Source organism: Desmodus rotundus, chromosome 9 (genome assembly GCF_022682495.2).
Source record: "Desmodus rotundus isolate HL8 chromosome 9, HLdesRot8A.1, whole genome shotgun sequence".
Lineage (NCBI taxonomy): Eukaryota > Metazoa > Chordata > Mammalia > Chiroptera > Phyllostomidae > Desmodus > Desmodus rotundus.
In genome coordinates this window covers 29,328,924-29,356,319 of record NC_071395.1, presented here as the reverse complement: position 1 = coordinate 29,356,319, position 27,396 = coordinate 29,328,924, and the positions used below count along the sequence as shown (strand labels likewise).

General features: G+C 40.1%; 2 protein-coding genes across 11 annotated transcripts in view; one reads left to right on the top strand and one right to left on the bottom strand.

The window, feature by feature from the left end:
• CBR4 (carbonyl reductase 4) overlaps positions 1-27,396 on the top strand; it is an 88,671-nt gene that overhangs the window by 2,510 nt on the left and 58,765 nt on the right. For 4 of the 6 annotated variants that reach the window (XM_053912158.2, XM_024569305.4, XM_045202773.3 and 1 more), the window contains exons 2-4: positions 97-217; positions 920-1,056; positions 3,265-3,399. In XM_053912158.2, coding sequence (XP_053768133.1) covers positions 97-217; positions 920-1,056; positions 3,265-3,399 — 393 coding nt within the window. Of the gene's footprint in view, positions 1-96; positions 218-919; positions 1,057-3,264; positions 3,400-3,482; positions 4,400-12,391; positions 12,718-27,396 lie in introns of those variants that run through there. The other 2 variants (XM_024569303.4, XM_024569304.4) reach the window with 2 other exon arrangements.
• Positions 25,472-27,396, bottom strand: part of PALLD (palladin, cytoskeletal associated protein) — a 344,806-nt gene continuing 342,881 nt past the window's right edge. For all 5 annotated transcript variants that reach the window (XM_045202765.2, XM_045202767.2, XM_071219166.1 and 2 more), the window contains 2 exons: positions 26,901-27,034; positions 25,472-25,752 (listed from right to left, as the gene is read on the bottom strand). In XM_045202765.2, coding sequence (XP_045058700.2) covers positions 25,580-25,752; positions 26,901-27,034 — 307 coding nt within the window. In that variant the 3' untranslated portion in view covers positions 25,472-25,579. The remainder of the gene's footprint in view (positions 25,753-26,900; positions 27,035-27,396) is intronic.

Here is a 27,396-nt window from a genome sequence, read left to right as displayed (position 1 = left end):
CAGGCCCAGCTCGTAGTAGATGTTTAACACGTGTGTAGTGAATGATTTTTAAATTCAAGTTCCAACTCAGAAGTAATTCTAATCTTTGTTGTCTAGGTGATCATTTGGCATTTAGATGTGATGTTGCCAAAGAACATGACGTTCAAAATACGTTTGAAGAGATAGAGAAAAATTTAGGTCCGGTTAATTTCCTGGTAAATACAGCTGGAATTAACAGGTTGGTCCCAAATTTAAGTACATTTCTAATTTGTCATTTTTTTCTCTGTGCCTTTGATTACTCTGAATTACTGTCTTAATTAACTTGGTTTATTTCTAATTGGAATAAAAACTGTGTATTTTAAAATTTGGTTTGTCACCCCATACATTCTTTTATACAATAAGGGTACAGTTTGATCGGTATTAACATTGTAAGCCACGTCCATGGTGAGCTATAGGCCTTTTCCAGCACTTCAGAAGGCTCTGTCTGTCCTGCCAGTTAATGGCTCCTCGTCGGTAACCACTGTTCTGACTTTGGTCACCATATTAACTTAACAGTAATAGAATGTGAGTGGGAACTCTTTTTTGGGGGGGTGGGTATTCTTTTTTATGATGAATTTGGGATAGAATATTTAAAATATATTAACTTTCTTGCTGCTCAAGGCTTAGAGGGCACTTGTTCAATTAATTCAAGCCGTTTTGGCCACATGGCATCCCTTTTTACAGCTAGGAGTATTTGCCACTATCTGATCGTGGATAAGAAGGTGGCTTTCAAATGTTATTTTAGTGCCTCTCAAACCAAGTTTAAAATGTGACTTGCTTGGTATTCTAGCTCAGAGATGAAGTGCTTCTTATACTCTATGTTAGATAAGAATGTTATATGTTTTGACGTATTTTGTTTTACATTGTGTTTAATTTACTTTTACTTAATTGTGTTTTTTAGGGATAGCCTTTTAGTAAGAACTAAAACTGAAGATATGCTATCTCAGCTTCACACTAACCTTTTGGGGTCCATGCTGACCTGTAAAGCTGCCGTGAAAACGATGATTCAACAACAGAGAGGGTCTATTGTTAACGTAGGTGAGTGTTCCCCTTTGTGAATTTGCAGTGACCTTTTAGTACCGTGGAAGTATTTAATTGACCAAATTGGAATTTGTTCCCGTGTAAAACTTGGAGGAAACATGTCTTTTTATTATCTGTGGAAAAAGGATTTAACTGATTAGTGAGTAGAACAGGAATCATAAATTGATAGCCTTTAGTGGTCAAGTAGGTGTTAAATGAGTTGACGCCGCAGGGCATTAGAAAACCGACAGCCCACGTCATGTGAGAGTGACAGAGGGTGGCCAGCTTTGGTGTCCGGAGGCCGTGGGGAATGGCAGGAGCAGCCACCGCTCAGATGCGGGGACGTCGCTCTGCACACACGCGGTCCCGGTTTTGCCAGCTCTTTTGATTTCGTAAGAGAAATTGGACATTTTGACTTTTATGTGAAACCTGGTTTTTAAAATATGGAGAAGGAATTAAAAAAATCTAGATATTGGGGGCTAAAAATGATGTCTAGAGCAGGTGCCTGGGTCACTGATTAATCTTGTGCAAAGGGTTAAGAGGAAGCTTTCCTAAGAGAGTAACTTTTCAGTGTTCTAGCGTGGGCTCATGGGGCGGATAAACTGGGTAGTGTGTGCCTGGAGACCTTAAAATGCAAAATGACTAGAAATTTTATTTCAGTGTGGTAATTTGAAAGTAGTGGCATACCATCTGCCTTTTAATTTTAAGTGGTAGTACCTTAAATTGCCACAAAAAGGGGATACTTCTTCATTGAAGTAAATGACCCTGTTTCTTTGAATATAGGGCATGGCTTTCCAAGCCAGATGTAAAGTTCTTCTGTTTTGAAAATGAGAAGATAAAAGAATGCTGTGCTAATAAGCATAAGAACTTTTTTGACATTTACATTTAAAAAGTTAGAGATCAGTTTTCTTATAAAAGATTAGTAATAAGTCGACCTTAGCTTTCTAACGCAGCCAGATAGGGATTTAAGGTTCTTGTATGCTGCCGGTACATGGCCTGCATTTATCACCCGATACCCAAGATGTGTATTTGTTTTACTCTAAAATATCTCCCTTTAAACAGATACATCTAAAAAACACCTCATCATTCTCTTTATAAGTATAAAACTTTAGAACTGTGCTAAAAGTAAATTAAAAAAGGTAATTTAAAATAAACTAAGAAAAGCTTATTATCCAAAGGACTACTTTAAACTGCTAAAAAATGTGTGATATTTCAGAAGTTACCACTTTTGACCAGAAGAGTAATAGCATGTGGCATGAGAGAAAGCTTCTGAAGCCTCCTGTTTGGCCTTTCTTCCATGCCTGTCTTTTTCTTCCTTTTTTGTGTGTCTCCGTGTTCCCCTTCCTTCCGAGTGCTCCCGTCTCTGTCCACCTGCATCTCCTCTGTGTGATACCTCTTTCCTCTCTTTTGTACTTCAGCCTTCTCATCCTTTTTCACTACCATATAATGTAGATAAATATTTTAATATTGGATTTGTTGATTATAATATAAAAAGTATTTAGAGTGTTTTATAAAGTAAAATTACTTTTCAAAAAATTTTGTGAGATTTTTGATTAATTTTTATATTATAAATATAGCTTACTGATGCAGAAAATTACTTCCCTACTTATGTTTTGCATGAATTAATTTACATACAGCTGATATTAGAATTATAAATTACTATTTCATATTCATATTAGAGGATACCCCAAGTCTTTAGTAGGCAACATGTTACAATTTTTAGTAGGCAGTGCAAGTTATAATATAGTTAGTAATTGAAGCCTTTCTTAGGTTGAGAGTAATTCAAATTTGATGAGATTTGTTGTCAGATGAACTTTTTAGAAGTGGAAATGAATGCTTCCTTATGTCTAATAAAATTAATGAGCCATTATCTGACTTTTCCTGGTTTTAACCTCTTCCTACTGGAAGCCTTTATAAATACTGTAGAATTTTCATTCTATCTGACACATTCAAAGGTGAGAGAGAGGGTTGCTTCCCCTTAATGGATCTGCTCTCACACCCAGTTTTGCATTCGAGGTTTCAGCTAAGCATCTTCCCAGTCCTGCTTTCTGTGTATCTGGAGCAGATTCAGACTCTTGCCACGAAATGGCAGTGGTGAGAACTCCTATTGTAGCAAAGGCCAAGGTAGAATGCTCTGTGCCTTTTTTGTGTGTTTAGTATAAATTACCTGCGTATTTAAATAATCTCGTTAAACTGGTTTGAATTTGCTTTCATTTTCTTTTCTAGGAAGTATTATCGGTCTAAAAGGCAATGCTGGCCAGTGTGTGTACAGTGCCAGTAAAGGGGGATTGGTGGGATTTTCCAGAGCTCTCGCTAAAGAAGTGGCACGAAAGAAAATTAGAGTGAATGTAGTTGCACCAGGTCAGTGAGAACTTCTTTTGAAACATGATTTGTGTATCTTTGTCTTCATACAGTGATTGCAGAGATTGTTCTTGTGTCTGTAGGTCCGTCAGCATCAGTGGGGCCTGGCCACGTCCTGACTGGACTTCCCTGGCCGCCTTACCAGGCTGTGCACTGTCCTCAAGGAGGAGGCAAGAGTGATGCTAGGCTGTTTCGTTTGCATAAACCACAATGCTTTTTTTACTGAATGGTTACTCCCCAACCAAAATCACAAGGGAAACTTCTCATCCCAAAATCAGTTATAAATTAAGAATGTAAGAATTTCAGGGGTTTGTGTTGGGGGGCAGGTGAGTATTTTAACGTATACCCAGTGGTTGAGCAAGTCCAGTGGTATACCTTTGGAGAACCTTTCCATTTTGAGTGTTCTTTCCTTATTCTGGGATGTTCCATGAATTACTGTTCACAACAGTTGCTGATTAATTTAGACTTTGTCAAATTAAGTTTGTCAGAGCAGAACTTCCCAAATATATGCTTTTATTCCCTAAATATATTCCATATGTCTACATTGTGGAAACAATACATCTCTATATTTAAAATATCTGAGCAGCTCTATAATACAATATGCTTTTAATAACATACAATCCAGAGGAAATAAGCAAGGCTACATAGGCAATATCATTTGCACATTTTACAAAGCAGCCATGTACAATAACTGATATATTCATTACTTCAGAAAGTCTTTATTTGTATAAAAAAAGAATTATCAGAGGTCATAGAATGTTTCTGTTCAAAATAGGCAAGATATCTTTGACTGGACTTTTTGCACCCCAGAGAGCTATCCAGGATTCTTGTCAGAAATTCAACCCAAAGAAAAATTTGAAGGAAAAAAAATATTTACACCAACTCAGGAGGAAGGAACACCTTTTTATTTTATTTATTTATTTATTTTTCTGAATTAAAAAAATTTTTTTTAATATTTATTGATTATGCTATTACAGTTGTCCCATTTCCCCCCCCACTCCACTCCATCCTGCCCACCCCCTCCCTCACACGTTCCCCCCCCTATAGTTCATGTCCATGGGTCATACTTATAAGTTCTTTGACTTCTACATTTCCTACACCATTCTTACCCTCCCCCTGTCTATTTTCCACCTATCATCTATGCTACTTATTCTCTGTACCTTTCCCCCCCTCTCCCCCTCCCACTTCCCTATTGACAACCCTCCATGTGATCTCCATCTCTACGGTTCTGTTCCTGTTCTAGTTGTTTGCCTAGTTTGCTCTTGTTTTTGTTTTAGGTGTGGTCGTTAATAACTGTGAGTTTGCTGTCATTTTTACTGTTCCTATTTTTGATCTTCTTTTTCTTAGGTAACTCCCTTTAACATTTCATATAATAAGGGCTTGGTGATGATGAACTTCTTTAACTTGACCTTATCTGAGAAGCACTTTATCTTCCCTTCCATTCTAAATGATAGCTTTGCTGGATACAGTAATCTTGGATGTAGGCCCTTGCCTTTCATGACTTGGGATACTTCTTGCCAGCCCCTTCTTGCCTGTAAGGTCTCTTTGGAGAAATCAGCTGACAGTCTTATGGAAAGTCCTTTGTAGGTAACTGTCTCCTTTTCTCTTGCTGCTTCTAAGATTATCTCCTTCTGCTTAATCTTGGGTAATGTAATTATAATGTGCCTTGGTGTGTTCCTCCTTGGGTCCAGCTTCTTGGGGACTCTCTGAGCTTCCTGGACTTCCTGCAAGTCTATTTCCTTTGCCAGATGAGGGAAGTTCTCCTTCATTATTTGTTCAAATAAGTTTTCAATTTTTTGTTCTTCCTCTTCTCCTTCTGGCACCCCTATAATTCGGATGTTGGAACGTTTCAAGATGTCCTGGAGGTTCCTTAGCCTCTCCTCATTTTTCCGAATTCTTGTTTCTTCATTCTTTTCTGGTTGGATGTTTCTTTCTTCCTTCTGGTCCACACCGTTGATTTGAGTCCCAGTTTCCTTCGCATCACTATTGGTTCCCTGTACATTTTCCTTTGTTTTTCTTAGCATAGGCTTCATTTTTTCATCTGGTTTTCGAACAGATTCAACCAATTCTGTGAGCATCTTGATAACCAGTGTTTTGAACTGTGCATCTGTTAGGTTGGCTATCTCTTCATCACTTAGTTGTATTTTTTCTGGAGCTTTGAAGTGTTCTGTCATTTGGGCCTTTTTTTTTTTTTTTTTTGTCTTGGCGCATCTGTTACTTTAAGGGGTGGAGCCTTAGGTGTTCCCCCGGGCAGGGTAACTGGTCGCTGCGCTGTGACGCTGTACGTGGGGGAGGGGTCGAGAGGGAGCAATGGCGCCCACTCCACTCTCCACCGTATTTTAGTCACTGCCTCCGCTACCCACAATCAAACTGGGCCCCTCTGGTGCTGGTTCCCGAGTCGGTGGGCTTGTGCATGCCCTCGGCCCCTGTGGGTCTCTCCAGTGACCTCTCCCGCGAGGCTGGGAGTCTCTCCTGCTGCTGCCTCAACCCCCACAGGAGTCTTCAATCAGAGGTTTGAGATTTTATTTCCCTGCGCTGGAGCCCTGGGTTGCGCGGTCTGCTTCGCTCCCCGCTGTTCGTCCGGTTTATCTGTGCGCGAATGTGGGGCCTCGGGGTGCTACCGGCCACTTTGCCTGCCCCGTTCTCTGCCACTCTGAGTCCGGCCTTCTCGGTTTATCTGTGCGCGAATGTGGGGCCGCAGGGTCTGCTAGTGGCTGGACTGCCTGCCCCGTTCGTCCCACACTCTGCTAGTCTCGGTCCTGCCACAGCAACGCGAGTCCTCTCCGCCCCGGTGCCCGTCTCCGCCCCTCCTACCGGTCTGGATGAATGTTTATTTTTTATTTCCTTGGTGTCAGACTTCCTTGCCGTTTGATTTTCTGTCAGTTCTGGTTGTGCGAGGAGGCGCAGGGTGTCTACCTACGCCGCCATCTTGATTCTCCATAGGAACACCTTTTTAAAAGTCACTCTATGAAGTAATAAGACTTTAGCACTGATGTCAGCATCACTCGCGTGTTGAATGTATGAGTGGAAGCTGACTGAGTGATGCTGTGGGAGGAGGGGAGTAGCAGAAACGGAACACGCATGCAGAGGCCTGCTTACAGCAACGGAGGCTTCTGGAATCAGACCTGTCTGGGTGAGGCCAACAGTGAAGGTGGTTACAGAGGGGGCTGTTTAATGAACTTTCCAAAGAGTAGGAGTCACAGTGGAAAACGTACAATAGAGCTATGCTGCCATGGGGAATCTGTCAGGGGCATTTGTGTTTCTGTTAAACGTGCGGGAAAAACTGAGCCCACAGAGAGACATTCCACTTGTGAAGAAAGCAAGTACGATTTGAGCTAAGTACACAGTAACCCGAGCCTCTTTAAGACGTCAAGAAGAATATTTTTGTGCACCTGTTTCTTTTATTATGCTGACTGTGGGTATTCCACATTACTAGAAATTATTGGTCAATTATTTGGAACCTAAAGCCAATTATCTTGGTCTGTTAGTAATTGTTAATTGGAATATATTAAAATATAACACTCATTTAGGTTGCTAAAGGCTAAAGAAACTCTTCAAAAAATTTTTTTTTGATTTTTAGAGGAGGGAGTCATTAATGGCCTATTTTAGTACTCTAGATTGATATCTGAGTGAATAGTTCTAAAATGATTATGAAGGGAATCAAATAATGAAGTGGTAACTACAAAAAATTTATTGTACCTTGTATTTCCTTTAAAATTTTTATTTTTAAATTTTACTTATGGAATAAGGTGAGGTGGAAAGGACCCAGCGATCACGTACTCCAGTCATTTTTACTGTTGGGAAGACTGGGGCCTAGGAGACAGGGGCGCACCCTTTAGCTTCCCCAGCTGAGGTCAGCTTAAACATAATGGCCCCTTAGATTTCCGATATCACTGGAAGATTTTAGGGTTTTTTTTTGTCCTTTTGCTAATATGGTCTGTCTAAACAATCTGGAATTATCCAATTTTGTAACTTTTACCTTTATATTATTTGTCTTTTGCCAAGCTACTGATGAAATTGCTTGGGTAGCCAAGAGGGTAGTACAAAGGCACTAAGACCTAAACCATGGTGATCGCTTGCTGGATGGTGTGATAGGAAGTTTGCTTAGGCACTTTCCTGACTTTGAGTGAAGTGAGTGTTTTCATGTACTTCTGCCAGTTAGCCGTGGCAGTTTTGACTTAGCGTACTTACAGGTATTTAAGAATTGACTACCTATATTAAGAAAAGACATTTTGTTTAGTGTTTTTGTTGTTTGTGAGAATGAGTTAGAAGAAGACTGTCGACACCTTTTTATTTCAGGTTACTAACGTGTCCATTTGGATGCTAGAGTTGGCGTTTTATTTGGCGCTGATGCTGACCCATAGAGATCAGGGAAATGGTCAAGTTGCTGTGGTAGCCCTTTTGCTGTATAATGTGCCTTCATCCCAATGCATTCTTTAGTCACAGAGACTAGTAAATTAAGCATTCCAAATCCAGGAACATTAGATAAACTATGGTTTGGGTAACATACATCCATTCTCCAAAAAAAAGAAAGAAAAAAAGGAAAGAAAAAGACAACCCACAAGCTGCACTGTCCCGCTGGTACTGCTTTCTGTGTGTGTGTGCACACGCGTGTGCGTGCGTGCATGCACGCGTGTGCTCTAACAGCCTGATTGACCGGGGTCAGCCTAGCGTGTCTGAGTGCAGATAGATTGTTTGTGGTTGGGGACTGCGTGTATTCCCTTCCTTCCTTTTAGGGGTTGCAATGGTGAGGGTGATGAAGAATTAATTCTGATTCATGGTGATTTCAAGGGTATTATAAGTGTTTTTAATTCATAATAAATCATTCAGCAGACTTCTTGGAGTGTGTCCTATATGCCAAGGGCTGTGTCAGGGTCCCAAATTACATAAATGAGTAAGATACTTCTGCCACAGGGAGCTGAGCATGGTGGGAAAGACAGACATATAAACAAATAATTACAGTGGTGTGTGATGAATATAAAAGTACATACATGACGCTGTGGAAATGCTGAAGAATGAGTGCTTAATTTTGTTAGAGTGAATTAGTTGTCAAGGCAACAGGCTAAATAGTGGGAATCCAGTTTTTATACAAAGGGAAGTCCTGTGAGTGTTATGGAAGTGTGTTTGTATGTATAGCCTTTCCTAAAGATCTTTCCAGTGCAATTTATATTACAGAAAAAGATGTTTTGCTAAATATGTGGCCATTTAATAAGGTGACCTATATTATATTTTGTTGGCTATATATGTTTAATATGATGTGTTTAATTGGTCAGAAGGAAAATACAAGTGGAAATGGTAGAATTAAGTTGATTGTGTGGATTATTTATTAACTTTAATTTTCATAGTCATTATAATCAGATTCTTCACCAGATATTTGAATAGACCTGACAAATATCAGAATTAACATATATGTTTCTTTTTACGTAGTTTTCACAGTCTCCTTCAAATGGAGTTTCCAACTAGGGAGAATAATTAAAAAGCAAATACAGTGAAAAGCGAGGAACAAGGAAAATCACAAATTAGGCTGTCATTCACTACCTGATGTTATCACTGATCATTTTTTCCTTTTTTTCTTTTTATTTCTTTTTATTTTTTAAAATTTATTTATTTTAATATATTTATTGATTATGCTATTACAGTGGTCCCATTTCTCCCCCCTCACTCCACTCCATCCTGCCCACCCCCTCCCTCCCACGTTCCCCCCCTATAGTTCATATTCATGGGTCATACTTATAAGTTCCTTGGCTTCTACATTTCCTACACTATTCTTACCCTCCCCCGTCTATTTTCCACCCATCATCTATGCTACTTATACTCTGTACCTTTCCCCCCTGTCCCCCTCCCACTCCCCTATTGAAAACCCTCCATGTGATCTCCATCTCTGTGGTTCTGTTCCTGTTCTAGTTGTTTGCCTAGTTTGCTCTTGTTTTTGTTTTAGGTGTGGTCGTTAATAACTGTGAGTTTGCTGTCATTTTTACTGTTCCTATTTTTGATCTTCTTTTTCTTAGGTAACTCCCTTTAACATTTCATATAATAAGGGCTTGGTGATGATGAACTTCTTTAACTTGACCTTATCTGAGAAGCACTTTATCTTCCCTTCCATTCTAAATGATAGCTTTGCTGGATACAGTAATCTTGGATGTAGGTCCTTGCCTTTCATGACTTGGAATACTTCTCATTTTTTCTTTTAGCCTTAGCCAGGGATATGTTTTTACCGTGTTTGTAGAGAGAGAAACATCAGTGTGAGAGAGTTCTGTCGGTTGTTTGCCTCTTGTAGGCAGCTTGACTGAGGGTTGGACCCACATGCCAGGTGTGTGCCCTACTGGGGATCGGATCTGCGACCTCCTGGTGCACAGAACGGTGCCCCGCCGAGCGAGCCGCCGCGCCAGGGCAATGTGTTCCTGGCTTTTTCCAAAGATCAGTTAGTTGCTAAGCTTTGACATTACTTCAAATATAAAATTTGTTATTTTTCTTGGATAAATCCCACTGATTTGAAAATATTGAATATTAGAAATAGTATTTAATAAACTGAAGCTTTAATGGGTACAGTGCTTTAAAAATATGTTTTCAATAGATAACATAAACACGGTATTAAATTCAAAAGTACAAAAAAGCATAGAGGGAAAAGTGAGTCTTCTCTCTTCTGCTCATCCAAATTCTTTCTTCAAAGCAACATACTATTACCTAGTTTCTTCTGTGTGTTGTATACAAGCCAATACAGTATGTGTCTTTGAAGAAAAGACAAATTGTGCCATAGTGTTCACCATCATCTGTACCTTGCGGTATGTGCAGATCAATATATCCTGTAGTTGAAGCTGATTCCGTATGATTCCATATGGAGCTGCTTCACTTTATTGAATGACAGATTTATGGAAGTATAATTCAAATAACATACAATCCACCCATATAAAGTATACCATTCAGTGTATTACTAGAGTCATGTAGTTCTATTATCACTGTATATGTGTGTGTGTGTATACACACACATATATATATATATACACACACACTCATATATATATATAAACATTTTCATCATCCCAGAAAAACCCGGTAGCCATTAGCATTTATCCCCATTTCCCTCTAGTGTCCCCCACTTCTGGCAACCACTAATCTACTTTCTGTCTCTAATGATTTCCCTATTCTGGATAGTTCTTATAAATGAAATCACATAACATGTGGTCTTTGTGACGGCTGGGTCACTTTTAACGGCTTGTAAGACGACGATTTTTGTTTTAGCGGTGCGCCATAATTCACTTAACCTGTTGCCCCTTGACGGGCATTGAGGTCGCGTCGGATCTTTTGCCATTACAACTGGCACCGCAGCGACAGTACTTGCACAGTTTACTTTGCACATGTGCAAGTGTGGGGTGTAGTCCTGGGGATAAACTGCCAAGGCTCTAAGGGTACGTGCATTTAAACACTTGACAGATAATAGAGCATCGCATTTGGTTCTGTAGGGTACCTTAGGTGTTCAGCCCCCTTTCTGCTTTTTTTTTTTTTAATCGATGAGCTCTAATGTTTACTACTGGGGAAAATCTTGTTGACAAATGCTTGCATAAATTTAGGAGCTACTCAAGACAGGTATTATTCTAGGTGCTGTTACGGGCTGTTTGGTATGGAGTTGAGTTTTGTACACTGGTTCCTTACACACTTTTACAAATGTAATATTAAGACATACAGATTTGTTCTGGTTCAAGTCTTGGTCTAGTTTTTGTGAGCAGCCTGTTTGTTCTACCTTAAAAACGTGTCTGGGATTATTTTAGTTCTTTGGGGTCCTAGAGACTTACAGCGGAGAATGGACACCCGAGCTGGTGGATGTACCAAGGAGTGCACATCCCACAATTGGTAATGCTGGTGGCAGGCGTCTTCTTTAATCATGAAGTCTCTGCTCTGTAAAAAACGTTCAACACTAACAAAGTGACCAGTGCTAGACAAATGAGATGCTATTTGTTTATACCGTATAGCTAGCCAGAAATGGATAAAGGAAATCCATTTCCTTTAGAATTTATCAAATATAAAGTTTCATTGGACAAGAACCACATACTTGCTTTTATGAACTGGAGTATTTCTGTTCCTAAAGAATTCGTATTTTATAAAAAGTAGTAATGTGTGTGTCGCTGTAGACCTAATTAAAGTAGGAGTCTCCTTGTTCTAAGTCGGTTGAGTGCATGTCATTTCAGTAACATATTTATTGGTTTGAGCAGTGAGAGCTTTGGAGCCAGCTGGAAACCTCCAGCTGTGCAACAAGTGATAGTAATCACACCATTTGTTAGGTAGTGGCACCTACTGGTAATTTGTCATCTTTATAGCCCAGCTTGAGAGGCATTATACATATGTATGCGGTAAAATATGTAGGGCCAATTTCTGGAATATTACAGATAAAGTGAAAGGATGGCATGGAAGAGAGTCTGGAGCTAAGGAGAGGGAGCACATGCTGGAAAGCAGTACAAACACAAAAATGGATGTGTGGAATGTTTAAGAGCTACTAATACCTCTGCTCAGGTTTTATGTGGAATTGAAAAGACTGTATGCAGGCCCTGTGAACATACGAGGAGGGACCCCCCAAAACACCAGAGTTTATTTAGCTGTACAGTTGTACTGCAAGTCAGCTGTACTTTGTGTGTGTGCCTCTGGAAGGGTATTCACTGGACTTCCTTATCTTATAACTAAGGGTGCAAGTGACTCTTTCCTCCATAAATTATAGGTTCCCCAAGGAATGCAGTTTTTATTCATGTTTATATGTACCCACTTACATTGTGCTGTGAGCTGGGCCAGATATTTGGGAATCACATATTTCAGTGTTAATGCTCATTGAGTTAAATCAAATAAAAATGTACTCTTGGTTACTTGATTGCTAGCAAAACTCTATATTTTGTAAACAAGGTTCATTAGGAATTTCAAATTTTCTGGAGCAAATTTATTTTTATTTGAAATTGAGCAAATGTTTTAGTGTCTACCCTTTTCTACTAAACAAACATTTCTCTTTTAGGATTTGTGCATACAGATATGACAAAAAGCTTGAAAGAAGAACATTTAAAGAAAAATATTCCTCTCGGGAGATTTGGAGAACCTATTGACGTGGCACACGCGGTTGTGTTTCTTTTAGAATCACCGTATATCACAGGGCACGTTCTGGTAGTGGATGGGGGGTTGCAACTCATAATGTAGTTTACAGATCACTAAATGATAATGTTTAGAATCAAGGGCACACTTTATTGGTTAGACAGTCATATCTACGTGGGTGACATTGCTAATAAACCCTATTCATGCTGTAAATGTTGATTTTCATCTTTCCATGAGTATATCTGAAAAGAACAATGTTTCACCAGTTGTGTTTTCTAAATGGTATGTAACTTATAAAGTAGCAATTTTAGTATATAGACATTTTTCAGGTGATATAAGCAGGTATTATATTACCTTTATTTTGTCTCAAAAATGGAAAAAATTATAGTTTAATTTTCATGAATTATTATGTCAGGCAGAATTCTCTAGAAGTTGAATTTGTGGGCCATTGCCAAAATAAGAGTATTTACAGAGCGTTTGTTTGTAGTTCTTTAGTAGCCCTGCTAAAGTTAAACACTGTATTTTTTCCTATGCCCTGGATGATCAGTTTTTCTATGGCTTCAAAAAAACAGTATTGATTTGATACAGACATGAATTTAGAGTCTGTTTTTTCCCCAGTGACAGTACCCCCGATTGAGCAGCTGGGCAAAATAGTCTACAAACATATGTGTGGTACAGTTGATCCATTTTGTAGAAATTCTCGATGATGATGAGCATTAACCCTTATCTTAAGGTTTCAATATCTGCTAAATTGACGATCTCATCAACTTAGGAAGTGGAAGTGTTGTGTTTTTTTAATACACAAAACAGTATAGCAAACTGCTTAAAAATAGTATAAAAAGTAATGACATTTTAACAATGAAGAGTATTTTGAATATGATTACCCTAAAGTTTTAGATAGTAAATACTTAATTGCTATTGAACAATCATAAATGATAAATATTCAGTAACTATGTAAGTTCCTTGTAAATATGGATGTATTTACAAGGAACAAAGCATTGGTCTTAAAAGAAAATATTTGCCTGAGAATAGAGGTAAACTCACAAACTCAATGCCAGCCATCAGGCAACATCTATTTTGCATTGAATTGTTTTGTGGGGAATAGTGTGACATTTTAATGTCACTGGATTTATGTTGATTTTTATTAATTAAAAATGTTTAAAATATTTACTGCATTTTAAAAAGTAATCTTACACTTTTATTGAGGCTGAACATTATTTTATATAAACAAATTTAATTTTACATTAAAAGTACAAAAGCTTGAATTAGGATGTAGAAATAAACACAAAGTAATAAAAATAAAATAAAAATAAAAAGTAATAAAAGCAGCCCTGGCTGGTGTGGCTCAGTGGATTGAGTGCTGGCCTGTACACTAAGAAGTCACAGGTTTTATTCCCAGTCAGGGCACACGCCTGGGTTGCAGGCCAAGTCCCCAGTTGGAGGCGTGTGAAAGGCAACCCTGTTTCTCTCTCTCTTTCTCCCTGTCTTCCCCTCTCACTAAAAGTAAATAAAATCTTAAAAATAAAATGTAATAAAGGCATATCTGTTTTAAATTAAGATGGCTAATTCCTTAAAAATTATTTCAGAATTTATCTTTGAAATAGTCTTCTTTTCTTACAGGAGTCTATTTAGAATTTGAGAAAGTTAAGTGTGAATAAAATTGGTGTTATTAATCAAATTGTCTACTAAATGCAAGCACAGTAATTTACAGAACTTACCAGGCATTAACAATTCTAGGTGCATATAGGAAATGCAACGTTAAAGATGTTTCAAATGTGGTCACTGGTGCGTCTAAGCTTGGAGGGTTTGCGCAGACAGAACGGGCCATTTTTCTATCCTGTCTCACCTGCAGGCCTTGGGCTGCCTGCACTTCCTCATCCTCTCAGGCTTGAATTCCTCCTCTGGACACCTACGTTCTGAAATTACCAGTGAGGCTGATTGGACAGGTGATTAGGAAGAAAGCAATGCACTTCATGGAACTGAGGACACATCTTTAGGAGAGGGCAGGCATTCTGTCTGCCAGAATGGAAAATCACAGCCCCCCACTCAGTCCCCAATCCTGGACTTGTTCCCCGACCCAGAGTTCATCAACTGAAGAAGTTGTGCTCCCTTGATGAAGACCTCAGCAGTAATATGGCACATACACATAGAGCAGTTTCTTGTTCTTCCTGAAAGTAATCGAAGATCATTTGCTCAAGCAATACTATACTGGTCTAACCAGATTTTTCAAGGATTAGTGGGAACAGAGTCAAGTTAACATTGCTACCAGGTGACCCAAGAAACCATAATGGCTTCCATGTGAAAATGGGGCACTTGGAGGCCAGGTGATAAACGGTGTCCTGGCCCAAGTCTTTCTCACAGCTGGGACCACTCACTCTGTGGGTACTTCCCTGGTTCCTGATGAGAGCGTAGTCAGCATGGGTATGCTTAGTAATTAGCAGAACCATTGGTTCATTGGCTTCATGGACCTATGGAGAAAGAGCCATTATGATAGAGAAGGACAAGTGGAAATTACAGGAAGTTCTGTAATATAGTAAATCCGAAGCAGTTCTGTATCCTAGTAGAATGGTAGAGATTAGTGTCAGTCTCAAAGACCTAGTGATTTAAGGGTAGTTAATCCTATCTTATTTCCATTAGCTGAGATCGCCCCTGCAAAGGACTGATAAACTCTGGTAGGTGCTGGTGACCTGTGAGGTGCAGTTAACCAAGCAATTTCCGGACCACAGCTGCTCTTTCAGATGTAATGTCGGTACTGGATTAGATCAGCACAGCCTGTGGCACTTCATCTGCCGCTGTTGACATGGAGAGTGCCTTCTTTCAGTGGCTGTCAGGAAGGAGGATCAGAAACAATTCATATTTCCTGGGGATGGACAAAAGTACACATTTATGCTCATGCCCTAGGGCTGTATCGCTTCTGCCCTCTTTCACAATGTAGTTCAAAGGGACCTTGCATGTCTGGACACTCAGCAAAACGTGATTTACTCTAATAGTGATACCACATTAGTTCGATAGCCCTCTTTGGAAATGCCCTACACTCCCTTACCCCTTTGTATTTTCATCACATCTCTCTGGTGCAAAACCATAAATATACATGATTGAGTTTCGGCTGTCTCTGTGAATGTACCAGAAAAAGTAAAGGCTGCGTTAGGCAGTCATATCGAAGGGCTGATTGGGTTTATGCTAAATTTATGACTATCAACCTCAAATGGTGACATTTATTTTCTCTGTAGGATCTGAGGAATTACTTTCTAGGTAGAAGGGCTTTAGGATTTGAGGAGAGTAGAGGAGGGATTTCTTTTTGAAAAACTTGTGAAGAGGTGAAAACAGGTTTTATTTAGGGACTACTGACAATAGGGATGCTGAGATGATCGAGTTTTTTAAAGGGAGAGTGAGGGAGGGGGGATAGCGACGGTCCAGTAGAGTCAGAGAAGTGGAAAGTTACAAAGGTTGATCAGTGTACATGTGAGCAGCTCAGCTCTATTTAATAGCTGGTGGTTACTGAAGCTGGCGTCCCATTCTCTTCCTGCAGAGACCAGGAGGCAGAGGCCCCGATGCTTCCTGATGATTATGTTTCGGAGGAGCAGTTCTCAGGCCCGAGAGTAGAGGAGTTCTGAATTTGTCTTTATGGACACTGAGAGACTGAGTCACTGGAGGAAGGTAGTACAATGAACAGGTAGTGTTGAAAGCCATCTCTGAAGACTAGCTACAACAGTTGAGGCACTATGTATTATTCAATAATTGTGTTTTCTCCCATTCCCATTTTTAGAGATTTTCTGGAGTTAATAATTATTTCTTTTATATTTGTTTGGTTTCAAATGGATTCCTCAAGATTCTATCCCCTAACTTTCTAACAAAACTAAAACTCCCAGTACCATGGTCTGTCAGTTTTTGTTTGACATACCTTTCCTGGTTGTCCCTCTCCCCACCCCTCCCACATTCCACCTGCTTCAGTCCGGGCTGAATGCTTGTTAGTGTTCAGCACAGTTTTCAAACTCAGGCTTTCTTTTACCACCATCCTAGAAATTTCTCTTGGCTTATCTTTGTCTTAGATGATACATTTCCTAGATAGCAGAGATTTCTGGTTCTTGGAGTTCATTTCCTTCTTTCATATTAGCAGAGCCCTCTGTTTTTAGTTCAACACATGCGACTTCTACAGTAAGAACTACATTTCCCAAAGTGCCTTGCAGCTAGGTGTGGTCATGTCACTAAGTTCTGAACAGCGAAATACAAGTTTAAGTGTCTGGTTCACTGTTACTGTAGAGCTTAACACAGTGTTTGACCCAGCTGCACAGTAAATATTTATTGGCTTATTAAATCAATATGTTTCTTCAGCCTTGGAGCCCTAGCATTTCTTGAAAGAGAATTTTTCCTGCTTATTGAAATCTTACTCTTCAAGGCTGCTTCTCTATTGCCCCAATAACTCTTCCTCCGTCCTCCCCACCCATTAGAATTATTTCTTATATTAATATTTATGCTTCAGTTTGGGGAGTGATGGGTGATATCCATTTTCTTGATAATAGTGGTCTCCATGGTTGCTATGGTGGCTGGGTTGCTATGATATGAAGAGCATTAGGTATTATTCTATGACATTTTTAGCACTGCTTGCAATAAAAAGTTGATGTAAGAGAAAAGGTCCCCTGTCTTGCGGTGAGGAAAATATCTTGTATTAGTTTCGTCGTTACCTATTTCCATTGGATTGTGTGTTTACACTAAGGGTCTTCTTTTTTGTTTTCCATTGCTGTGCCCTGTGTCTGGCACCATGACGTAAGGAAGTTGATTTTGACAAAACTGAATTGGGTGGGTGATGATTATATTAGATGGGAATTGGGAATCTTTCCAATGTTTAAGGTTACCTGTTTCCTTGAAGAAAAAGTAAATCAAAGGTTAACAAAAGCTCCATAAATATTAATACCAGTGAAGGTTTTTCTGGAGAGTGAAACCAAATATTCAAATCACTTGCTTTAAAAGTCATAAATGACAACAAATAAAACTTTAGAAGGGGGCTGGAGTGAAGTTGAGGTCGAAGGAGAGTTTGAGAGGACGTTATGTACTCCCAGGCCCTTGTCTCCCACACTAGCCTGCGTTCTTCTGCTCTCGAGGTTGGCTACTCACGGAGCACGAGCCAGGGGAATGCGTTAAAACGTAGTGACGGTCGGAATGCTGGGCTGGGCTGGCTCAGAGGCCTTTCCATGAAAATGTGCACACTTCCTGGATTTGGCGTGTCCTTGTTTTGCATCTTGTCAACATAGTGCACACTGGAGAAACATTTACTGCATTAACCAAACCAAACCAAACCAGTTGACCTTTGACATCATACGCTGTAATATGTTTATGAGATAATGCTTCCATTTTAGAAATCCCCTTCTTCCATCAAACACATTGTACAGAAAAGAAAGGGAAAGTTCTGGTGTGCCAGTAAACAATAGGAAAACTGGGAAAATTTCCATTTACAACAATGTCAAGAGATACAAAATATTTAGCAATAAATTTAACAAAGTATCTCTGTTGAAAATTATAGAATATTGATGGCTGTGAGAAATTAAAGCTCTACATGAATACAGAAATTTACTATGTTCCTGGATTGAAAGACTCAGTATTATTAAGATGTTAGTTTTCTTAAATTGATCCATATATAGACTCAGTGCAATCCCAGTCAAAATTTAAGCAGGTTTTTTTAAAAGCATAGAATTAATAGGCTGATATAAAATTTATATGGAAGTGTAAACAACCTAGATTAGTCAAATCGGTTTTATATAAGACGAACAAAATTGGAGAAATTCCTACCTGCTCTCAAGACTAGCTGTCATGCTACAGTAATCAATACAGTATGGTATTGCTGAAAGGATAGACATGGGTCAGTGGAACTGAAGAGAAAACCCACTCATGGATATCAGTTGATTACCAAGGCAATTCACTGAAGAAAGGAAAGGCCTTCGGCAAACGATGCTAGAACAACTGTATAGTCAGTGGTAGAAAAATGAACCTTGATTCCTTCTTCATACATGAAATTTAATTTGAAATGTATAAGTATAAAAACTAAGAAACTTCTAGAAGAAAGTATAGGAAAAAACATTGTGACCTTGAGTTAAGCAAAGATTACTTAGGACACAAAAAACAAAAATTATACAGAAAAAAATTGGTAAATTGGGTTTATTAAAATCAAGAATTTTTGCTTTTTGGAAGGCACAGGGAAATGGAAAGGATGTATTTCATCCATATATGAAAAAGGACTTGTATCCAGGCCATATATGTAAATAAAAGAAGCTGTTACAACTAAGTAATGAGACAATTAAATAAAATGGCCAAAAGATTTGATTAGACAGGAGGATTGTGATTTGATTTTATAAGAGGAGATAAATGAATAACCATAAAAACACGAAACGATGCTCAGTAGCTTTAGTGATCAGGAAAGTCCAAATTAAAACCACAGTGCGATACAGTTACATTCCCACTAGAGTGGCTACTCTGGCAAAGAAAGCTAAAACCAGTTGTCGTTGAGGACACGGAGCAGTCAAAACTCATATGCTGCTGGTGAGAATGTAAATGTTAAAATTCTTTGAAAAACTGTTTAGTAGTATCTTTAAAAGTTAAATATGTGTCTGTCATACAACTAAGCCACTGTGCTCCGAGATACTTGCCCAGTGTGATCACAAATGGGCGTCCACACAAGAACTTGGGCAGTGCTTTTCACAGCTGCCTGACGTATGACAGCTGAAATTGTAAGCAATCACACACACATTAATGAGAGAATGGACAGAGAAAAAGTAGCCAATCTGTACAATGTAATACTGCTCATCAATACAAAGAAATAATTACTGATACACTTGGGTGAATTTCAAAATAAGCTTAGTGAAAGAAGCCAGGCTCAGAATTTGAGTTCATGCTGTGTGCCTGTAGTTACATGAAACTTTAGAAAGTGCAAACGGTTCTAAAGTGACAGAAAACCTATGTGTAGTTGCCTGGCCCGGGGCTGGCTGGAGGGAGAGAATACAGAGGGGCGTTGGGAGGCTTTTAGGGGTGATGAAAACAATTTGTGTCTTGACTGTAGGGTGGCTTCATGGGTGTATATGTCTGAAAAATTAAACTGTCCACTTTAAAAGACTAAGTTACATCTCAGTAAAGTTGATAAAAGAGAAAAGGAGAATGGTAACGCTGGGGGTAGATTTTTAAATTTTGGGTGAGAACTCAGCTCGGGGCACAGCGTCTGGAGGACGAAGCTTCCTTCTGTCTGCACTGGTGGGCACGACGTCAGTTTAATCGTCTGTGGTAACAGGTCGTGTGTCGTCTAGCGTGACAGTTAACCACTCAGCCAAACTGATTATTTAGTCTTGTAAATAGAAGCCTCTAAATTATGTAAAACAGTAAATAGAATTACTTTTAGTTTAATCTAAGTAGAAATGTGTAGCATTAGGTTCTTTCTCTGAAAGTTTTTGGGCGACGCGGGCCTCAAGCGAATGGTGCTGGTGTGGGTGTTCAGACTATCACTAAGGGACAGTTCCTGCCTGCCTGACAGGGATAGTAATCTATGCCTTACCTTTAAAATATTTTAGCTAACTTATTCATCTAAGTTTGTGTGGGTGTATTTGAAATTAGTACCTCCCCCACTTCCCAGGGGTGTGACAGGGACTGTGTTTGTGTGTGCCTTATTGAAATTGAGTGGCCTCTGAGACGAACTGCTCGCCTTCCGAAAGGTGATTCTGTCACTCATCATTAGTGTCCTTTCATACCTGTTTAAGCCCTGGTGTTTAACAGCGTGTTTCACATCTCTTACAGTGAGGTTAGTGGCAAGATGTGGCTTGTGGAGCCAGAAAATCCTGGTTTCAAGTTCTAAATCTGTAACCAATTGACCGTGATTTTGGCCAATTACGTCCATTCTTTGAGCCTGTTTTCTCATCTGTAATAGAGACTACAATTCTTAGAATTGTAAGGATTAAATAAAATAGCATTATGTACTAGTATTAGTGCCTGGCACATAGTAGGCGCTTAGTAAATGTTATCCCCATTCCTGATAGGAATGCTTCGGGCTCATTGGGTCTGGAGTCTTCCTAGTGCTGGAAGCATTATGTGTTGTACTCTGGTCTTTTCTACTTTTAATAATGTGCTTTCCGAGCCTTATTTTTCAAGTCCTGTTTTCAAGATGAACTTATTTATCTTGAGGGAGAACATACGCGATATGAGCAGTGTGGTTTCTGGTTTGTTCAGAGAGCGCTGACTCTGATCTGTACCTCTGGGCACATCTCAGAGAGTGAACGCTTGTTCTCAGAGCAGTGCTGCGTGTAGATTTTTATAACAGGACAGCTCTTACTCTCCCCTGCTCATTTTATGTTTTTGATGTCATAATTCACAGCTTTTTGTTTTGACTATTCCTTAACTAATTATTGTAGTTGTTTTGACTCCTTTTATCTTTTACCCTTCACATTGGCTTTGTAAGTGATTTTCTTTCCGTCTTTAACTTTTGACATTTTAATGTGTCTTGGTGTGAGTCTCTGGGTTCATCTGTTTTAGAATTCTCTGGGCTTCCTGCATCTGGGTGTCTGTTTTCTTGCCCAGGATAGGGAAAGTTTCATCCATTATTTCTTCAAATATGTTTTCTGTCTTGCTCTCTCTCTCTCCACCGTTTGGGACCCCTATAATGTGAATGTTGGCTCACTTGGTGTCCCATGAGTCCCTTCAGCTATCTTTACTCTCATTTTTCTTTTTGTTTTTCTAATTGGTTAGTTTCCTGCCCTGTCTGTGAGTTTCCTGTTGTTCCTTCTTCTGCTTCGTCAGTTCACTGTTGAACCCCTGTATTGCATTTTTCAGTGCAGTTATTGTATTCTTCAGCTCTGTGACTTTTATTTTGTAATGGCTCTGGTGAAATTCTTGCTTTGCTTATTTTATGCATTTTCCTCCAAGCTCTGTGAGCATCTTTCTGACCATTATTTTTAATTCTTTATCAGCTAAATCACTTACCTCCATTTCATTGTCTTTTTCCTAGTTTTTATCTTCTTTCATTTGGAATGGATTCCTTTGTTTCTTCATTTTCCTTTATACTCAGTATGTTTCTCTAAGGTAACATAGTCACCTCTCCCAGTCTTGAAGGAGTGGCCTCATGCAGGAGATGGACCTTCTTGTTCAATCCTGTCCAGGCTGTTGGTTGTCTCTCAAGCCGTTGCAATTGTCCAGATAACTGGCCTTAGTCATGGCGGTTCCCAGTAGTTGAGAGCGTGCCAATACTTGTCCATGTCCCAATGGGCAGGACCTCAGTCAGCGCCTAGACTCAGGCTGGTGGGAAGCCAGATGCTCAGGCAGCAGTTTTTAAAGTAGAGAAGGGCATATCTGTCTTCTCCCTCCATGTTGAGCCCTGGCGGGTTATAGCCAGTTAAGAGCTCTTTGTTTGCTGTCGTTGAGTTGAACCTATGAACACAAGCCCACTGGCCACCAGAGTCAGGCCATCAAGGGATGTGTCCTCTGGGCAGCAGCCACAAAAACTGGGGTGCCAGATGTGTACATAGCTCCTTTCATGGAGACAGGGGTGCCCTGGGGCTGGGCAGAGTGAGAGCACCAAGCTGGTGCCTGCTGGCCTTCCCATTTCTGGAGAGGGCTGTAGTCAGTGCCTAGATGTGTGTTGAATTAAAAGCCTGACCCTTAGGCCACAGCTATGAAGAGAAGCTAGTTTTCCTTCCGTGGGAAGACTTCGGACTATTTTTCAGTCTGCTGACTGTATGGCATGCCCTGGGGCGGGGGTAGTTGATTAAGAACTGCTTTTCCGTCACAGTCCTATGGGACCCACAAACATAAGCCCTGCTGGATACCAGAGCCAGGCAATCAAGCGGTGTCTTCTGGGTGGCTGCTTCAGATGGGTGCACAAGCTTTTTCTGGAATATCAGTGACCCCTGAGCAAGGCAGAGGGAACGCGAGAAGACAGCACCTGCTCTCTGAGATCTCTAGAGATGATTACCCTTGGCTTTCAGATGTGTTTCATTAGAAGCCTGCCCCTTAGGCCACACCGATAGCGAGGCCCCCAGGTGTGTTAAATAAGATGCCCACAGTTCAGGCTGATCCTTTAAGATAAGCACATGGGCCTCTTTCACAGAAAGACTGGGCAGTCAGCTGTCTCTGCTCTGGGCCCCAAGTTGGCAAGCCTGTGCCTGCGAGCCCTTTAAAACTGTTTCTCAGACTGCGAGAGCCTTGTGGGTCTCTTGGATGCAATTCCAACTGGATTTTGAGATGTTTTGAGGGTGCTTTTCATTTGCAGGTCTTAAAAGTTGCATGCTCGATGTGTGGTTCAGACCCCTTTACTCCTAAGGGAGAAGCCTGGGGTTGTGACTTCCCTCCCAATTGTGGGCTGCTTTGCCTGAGGGCGGGTTCTTGGCAGGGTTGTGTCTCAGCCTCTCCTGCCTGTTTCAGTGTGCGTTTTTTCCTCTTCTGACCAGTGTATTTGAGTCACTCAGCTAGATTTTGGGTTCCTTTCAGAGGAAATTGTTCTGTAGGTAGTTGTAGATTTGGTATGTTGAGGCTTCTCCTGTGTTGCCATCTTGAGCCAGCATGCTGCATATTTAATGTCTCAGGGCGGGGATATAGTATGAGGTCACAGCATACTTTTGCTGGGCCATCACATGCACCAATATCACTTACATGCATACATGTAATAAACTGATGTGCTTGCCAGAATTGTAAGAAGGTTTTCCCATGATCTCCCACCTCCTGCTGTGCACACACCTTCTCTTCATTGCTTTGAAGCGATTTTGCAAGTGTAATTAGGTCCCAAATCCAGTGATATAAGAGAGATTATCTGAGTGGGCTTGACCTCAGGTGATCTCTGAAAAGGGACGGCTGACCCGAGATTCACAGAGTGGGAAGGATTTTTCATGGGGGCGGGGGTTGCTCATTGCTGAGTTTGAAGGTAGCTTAGGGTGCAGGTGGCCTGGAGGAGCTGAGTGGCCTCCAGATGAGAACAGTTTAGCAGACACACTGATTTTAGCCTTGTAAGACCTTAAGCAGAGAATCCGACAGGTCTGTGAGCTACGAAATAGGTATTGTTTTAAGCCTCTGTTTGTACTAATTTATTTCTGCAGTGATAAGAAACTGAAACAACTGAATTTTTTGCTTCACAAACTTGCAAGTGTTATTTGTTAAATATTTATTGATGTTAAATCCACATTACACCAGCACAACAATCCAAAGTAGTATGATAGTACTTTTTTTTTTATAAATACAACATAAAAGGTGGCAAAATAATGCTACTTAATCCCAAACCCAGCAAATTAGCAAAACAGTTTCATTCAGAGAAATTTGGCAAGAAAGATATGACGTAAGTCATAATACTACAATATAGATAGGTCCACGAGGGACTTTGTGTGGTATCTTAAATTCCACATGAGTAATGCATAGAACTGTGGCCAAAGCCACTTACACCACTTCGCATAGTGCATCTGCCGCCCAGTGCTCAAGCCTATTCATCATTTCAAACCTGGTTGGTTGGTGTTCTTACAAGGACGTAGAAAGCTGTACATGTGAAGCAGTAATATGAAATATATGGGGTGGTACACAGGTATAAAATTACTTTAAAAATACTACATATTGAATAACTGAGCTAAGAAGAGTTCAACATTTTATTATAAATAATGAAAGATATATGTGTTTTGCCTAAGGAATACAGTGTTTTCTTTTCATAGCAAAGTACCATTGAAGCCTCATGTTTTATAATATTAGGCCAAATTGTTTTAAAGTTTATTGGTTCCGACTTAAAACCATCAAGTCTGGTCAGAATCAACTCAGTCTAGCTGATGCAGAGTCATACGCGTTTAAAAGTCAGTCTTTGCTGAGCTACCTTTATACACTACTCAGAACACAGCACCTTCCGAAAGTAAGGTTTCACGGCAGCAGGGACGCGAACTGACATGTTCCAGTCACTGTATCTTGGTGCCATTGAAAAGACATCACGGCACAGACCTGTTTCTGTCTCTAAGTCTGCGTTTCCCTCAAGGGGACTGCACGCCGCAGGCAGCGCCTCCCTCGTGCCAGCCGTGCCGTCTCAGTCCACGTCCAACTTGCTCTGAACATCTAAAATCTGCAGCTACTACACCAGCCTCAGACACACCAGAGTTTCCACAGCACACGTGCCCCACTTCCAGCCGACCCTAGACTCCCTGACTGGTGAATCACAGTGTTAGGTTAATTTTCAAGAAAACCGAAGAAAAGCCCGGCCTTTCACATGTCTCCCGCTGCCTCTACTTTTATCTAAATGAATACAATGTAGTAAGTATGCTGGTAGCATTTTCCTTCACTCTTCTCTACTGCTTCCAAACCCCTGTTTCCTCCAGATTGTGTATGCCTTGGTCGTTTGGGTGGTTTGGATGCCGTTCCTGGAATGGACTGGAATATATTTCTGCTCTATTCAGAATACTTTATATTATTTATATTTAAATTAGCCTTTGAATATGGTTTGTAAATAAGCTTTCTACCAAGGTAGCATGAAAAGAAAATACAACACATAAAGAAAAAAAGGTTAAGAACTAAGGTATTACTCTTGTTAGAGAACTCTTGCTATCATTATGAAAGTTTAAGGCAAGTAGTTCCTTCCTTATGATTTACTATAAAGCCATTTGCAACAGCAAGGCATTTACTTGGATTTCCTTTTCACTTTGGAGTTACTTTCCTCTTCCTTTTTCATCCTTACGTATTGCACTTGGTTCGCTGTAACCGTCTGAATATACTGCCACGTAAGAATCATTTTAGTGTTTTCTGTGGTAGAACGGCCTCGTGTTAAGTATTCCGCACGCTCATGCTGTGCAGCACCTGATGCTAGTGTGTAAAGGCACTTTTGAGAATACAGATTGCGGTCACCTTTGAACACCGGTCTCCTGCAGCACTCCGGCATCTCAACCGCTTCAATGACAGCAGCTCAGAAGTTTTAAACGGGATGACGAATGTGACGTTTCTGCGCAATGTGTACATTTCTATTAGCATCTCCTACTTCAACTCTAAGTTTGGTATATCAAGTAAGAAAAATGTGTTTTTCTTTATCTCTTACAGTCAAACATATATTTTTGCCTTTTACATGGTGTGACAAAGGAATATGTTGGTCAAGGCAAGGCTGTTTCAGTGTTTGAGCTTTAACGAGGATGTCGGATTACAGGTCCTCACTTTCTACCAGGCCGGAGTTCAGGGTCAGGTGGGACGGGCTGGCTTCAGGCTGGAACGCTGCTTTGATGTCTAGTCCCTGGTCCGAAAGTGCTGCATAGCGACTGGCTGAGGGGCGCACTTTTTTTGGCTTGGTGCTCTGTGGCTGCTGATGCCACTGGGCTACAAAAGAGAGAAAAACAGGATGTTTTAACCGAGATTATTGGCCAGCCCTTAGGTGTTCCAAGTAAATACAGAATGTGTCTTGACACACACCAGGCACTTGTTCTTTATGAATGTGTGAACACATCCATGGAGGGGCCCTACAACTCAAGGAGGGTTTTACATTTTACTCATATGTTGCAGGTTTATTTTCTCCACAGGGTAGTGGGACTGTAGTAGCTAGATAATAAAGACAGAGTATAGTTAATCTTTATTCAAAAGCAAATATGTGCTTCAGCACAAGAAATCCTCTGAAACAGTGTCTGAGCTTCCTAATTCACCTCCCACCTTTTGTAATCTTCAGGGCTCATAATGGATGAATGCCACAAGAATTAGAAAACGTGGATGTTCTGGAGGGACCTTTTAACACTGGTCAACAGAAAAGGAATGGGGTGATAGGGAAGTTTGGGGTCACTCATTTTCTGAGATACCTCACAAAGTTCTTATTCAAGAAGATTTAAGTTCTTAATTTTTTCTAGTGATTTTCTTTATGTCAATAGATCACATATTGTATGTCAATAGATCACATATTGCTATTGTACGAGCTTGTAAATTGAATAGAAGTGATTAAATTTAGGGTGCATGTACACAAACACACAAATAATCACAAACCTGTTGTTCAGCTGCTTACGGTATATTAACTAGAAAAGCACTAAGCCACAAAAGTATGCATTACCGAATTGATGCTACACACGTTTAGAGTGCAGTAAGACTGGGATAGGATTATAATATTTTTAAAAAGGCAGTCATTTGCAAAACACAGTAACAAGTGTAATGTGAAAACACGTGGTTAAGCCTTTGCCTGCTGTTAACGCCTAAGGATGCTCGGGTAAGGAAGCCGTAGCTGACTAGCCAACATCAGAAGTCAACATGCAGTTTGCTAATAATGCAAAGTTTCTGAATGATACTTGATTATTTGTTCTCCTCGTGTAGTTCACTATTAATGTTGAGAAGCTATAAATAGAAAGAGAAAGAGCAACATGAAATTTGGCTAAAAATCCCCACTACAGTTGTTTATAAGAGTAAATAACAGTAGTGTGACTTGCTGTTCAGATGTCCCATTTTTCACAAGCTGATGAGCCAGTGCAGTCAGAGGAAGTGGCACTCACTGTAAACGTCCAGTCTGGCAGTGCAGGACACGATCCCGGCCTCGTTCTTGGCTGACACTGTGTACCACCCGGCGTCTTCCTTTGTGGCCCCCTGAATGAGCAGGCAGATGTAGCCATGACTATCCTGGTGCATGCTGGAGAAAAGGAGAAAGTCGTTAGGGTTCTAAATGTTTAAAAAGTGGCTTTGGACACGAAGCATCATTTTTAATTAAATCATTAAAAACACAATGGTGCGAGTAGCCGATAATAGGGTCATACCGATTCTGGAGAGGCCGCCAGCCCCATTAAAGTTAATGCGAGAGAAGGGCAGACGTCAAGAGGTTGAATAAATCTGTGCACTCAATTTCTAGTTAAGCATCTGCCTTTACAAAACCACTGAGTAGTTTCTCTGTCATCATTGTAGCAAGTGAATTCATTTTTTCTTTTAGATACAAAGATAAACAGAAAAAATCACCATGAGATTATTTAGAATGTGCTTCATCCCATAGCATTATAG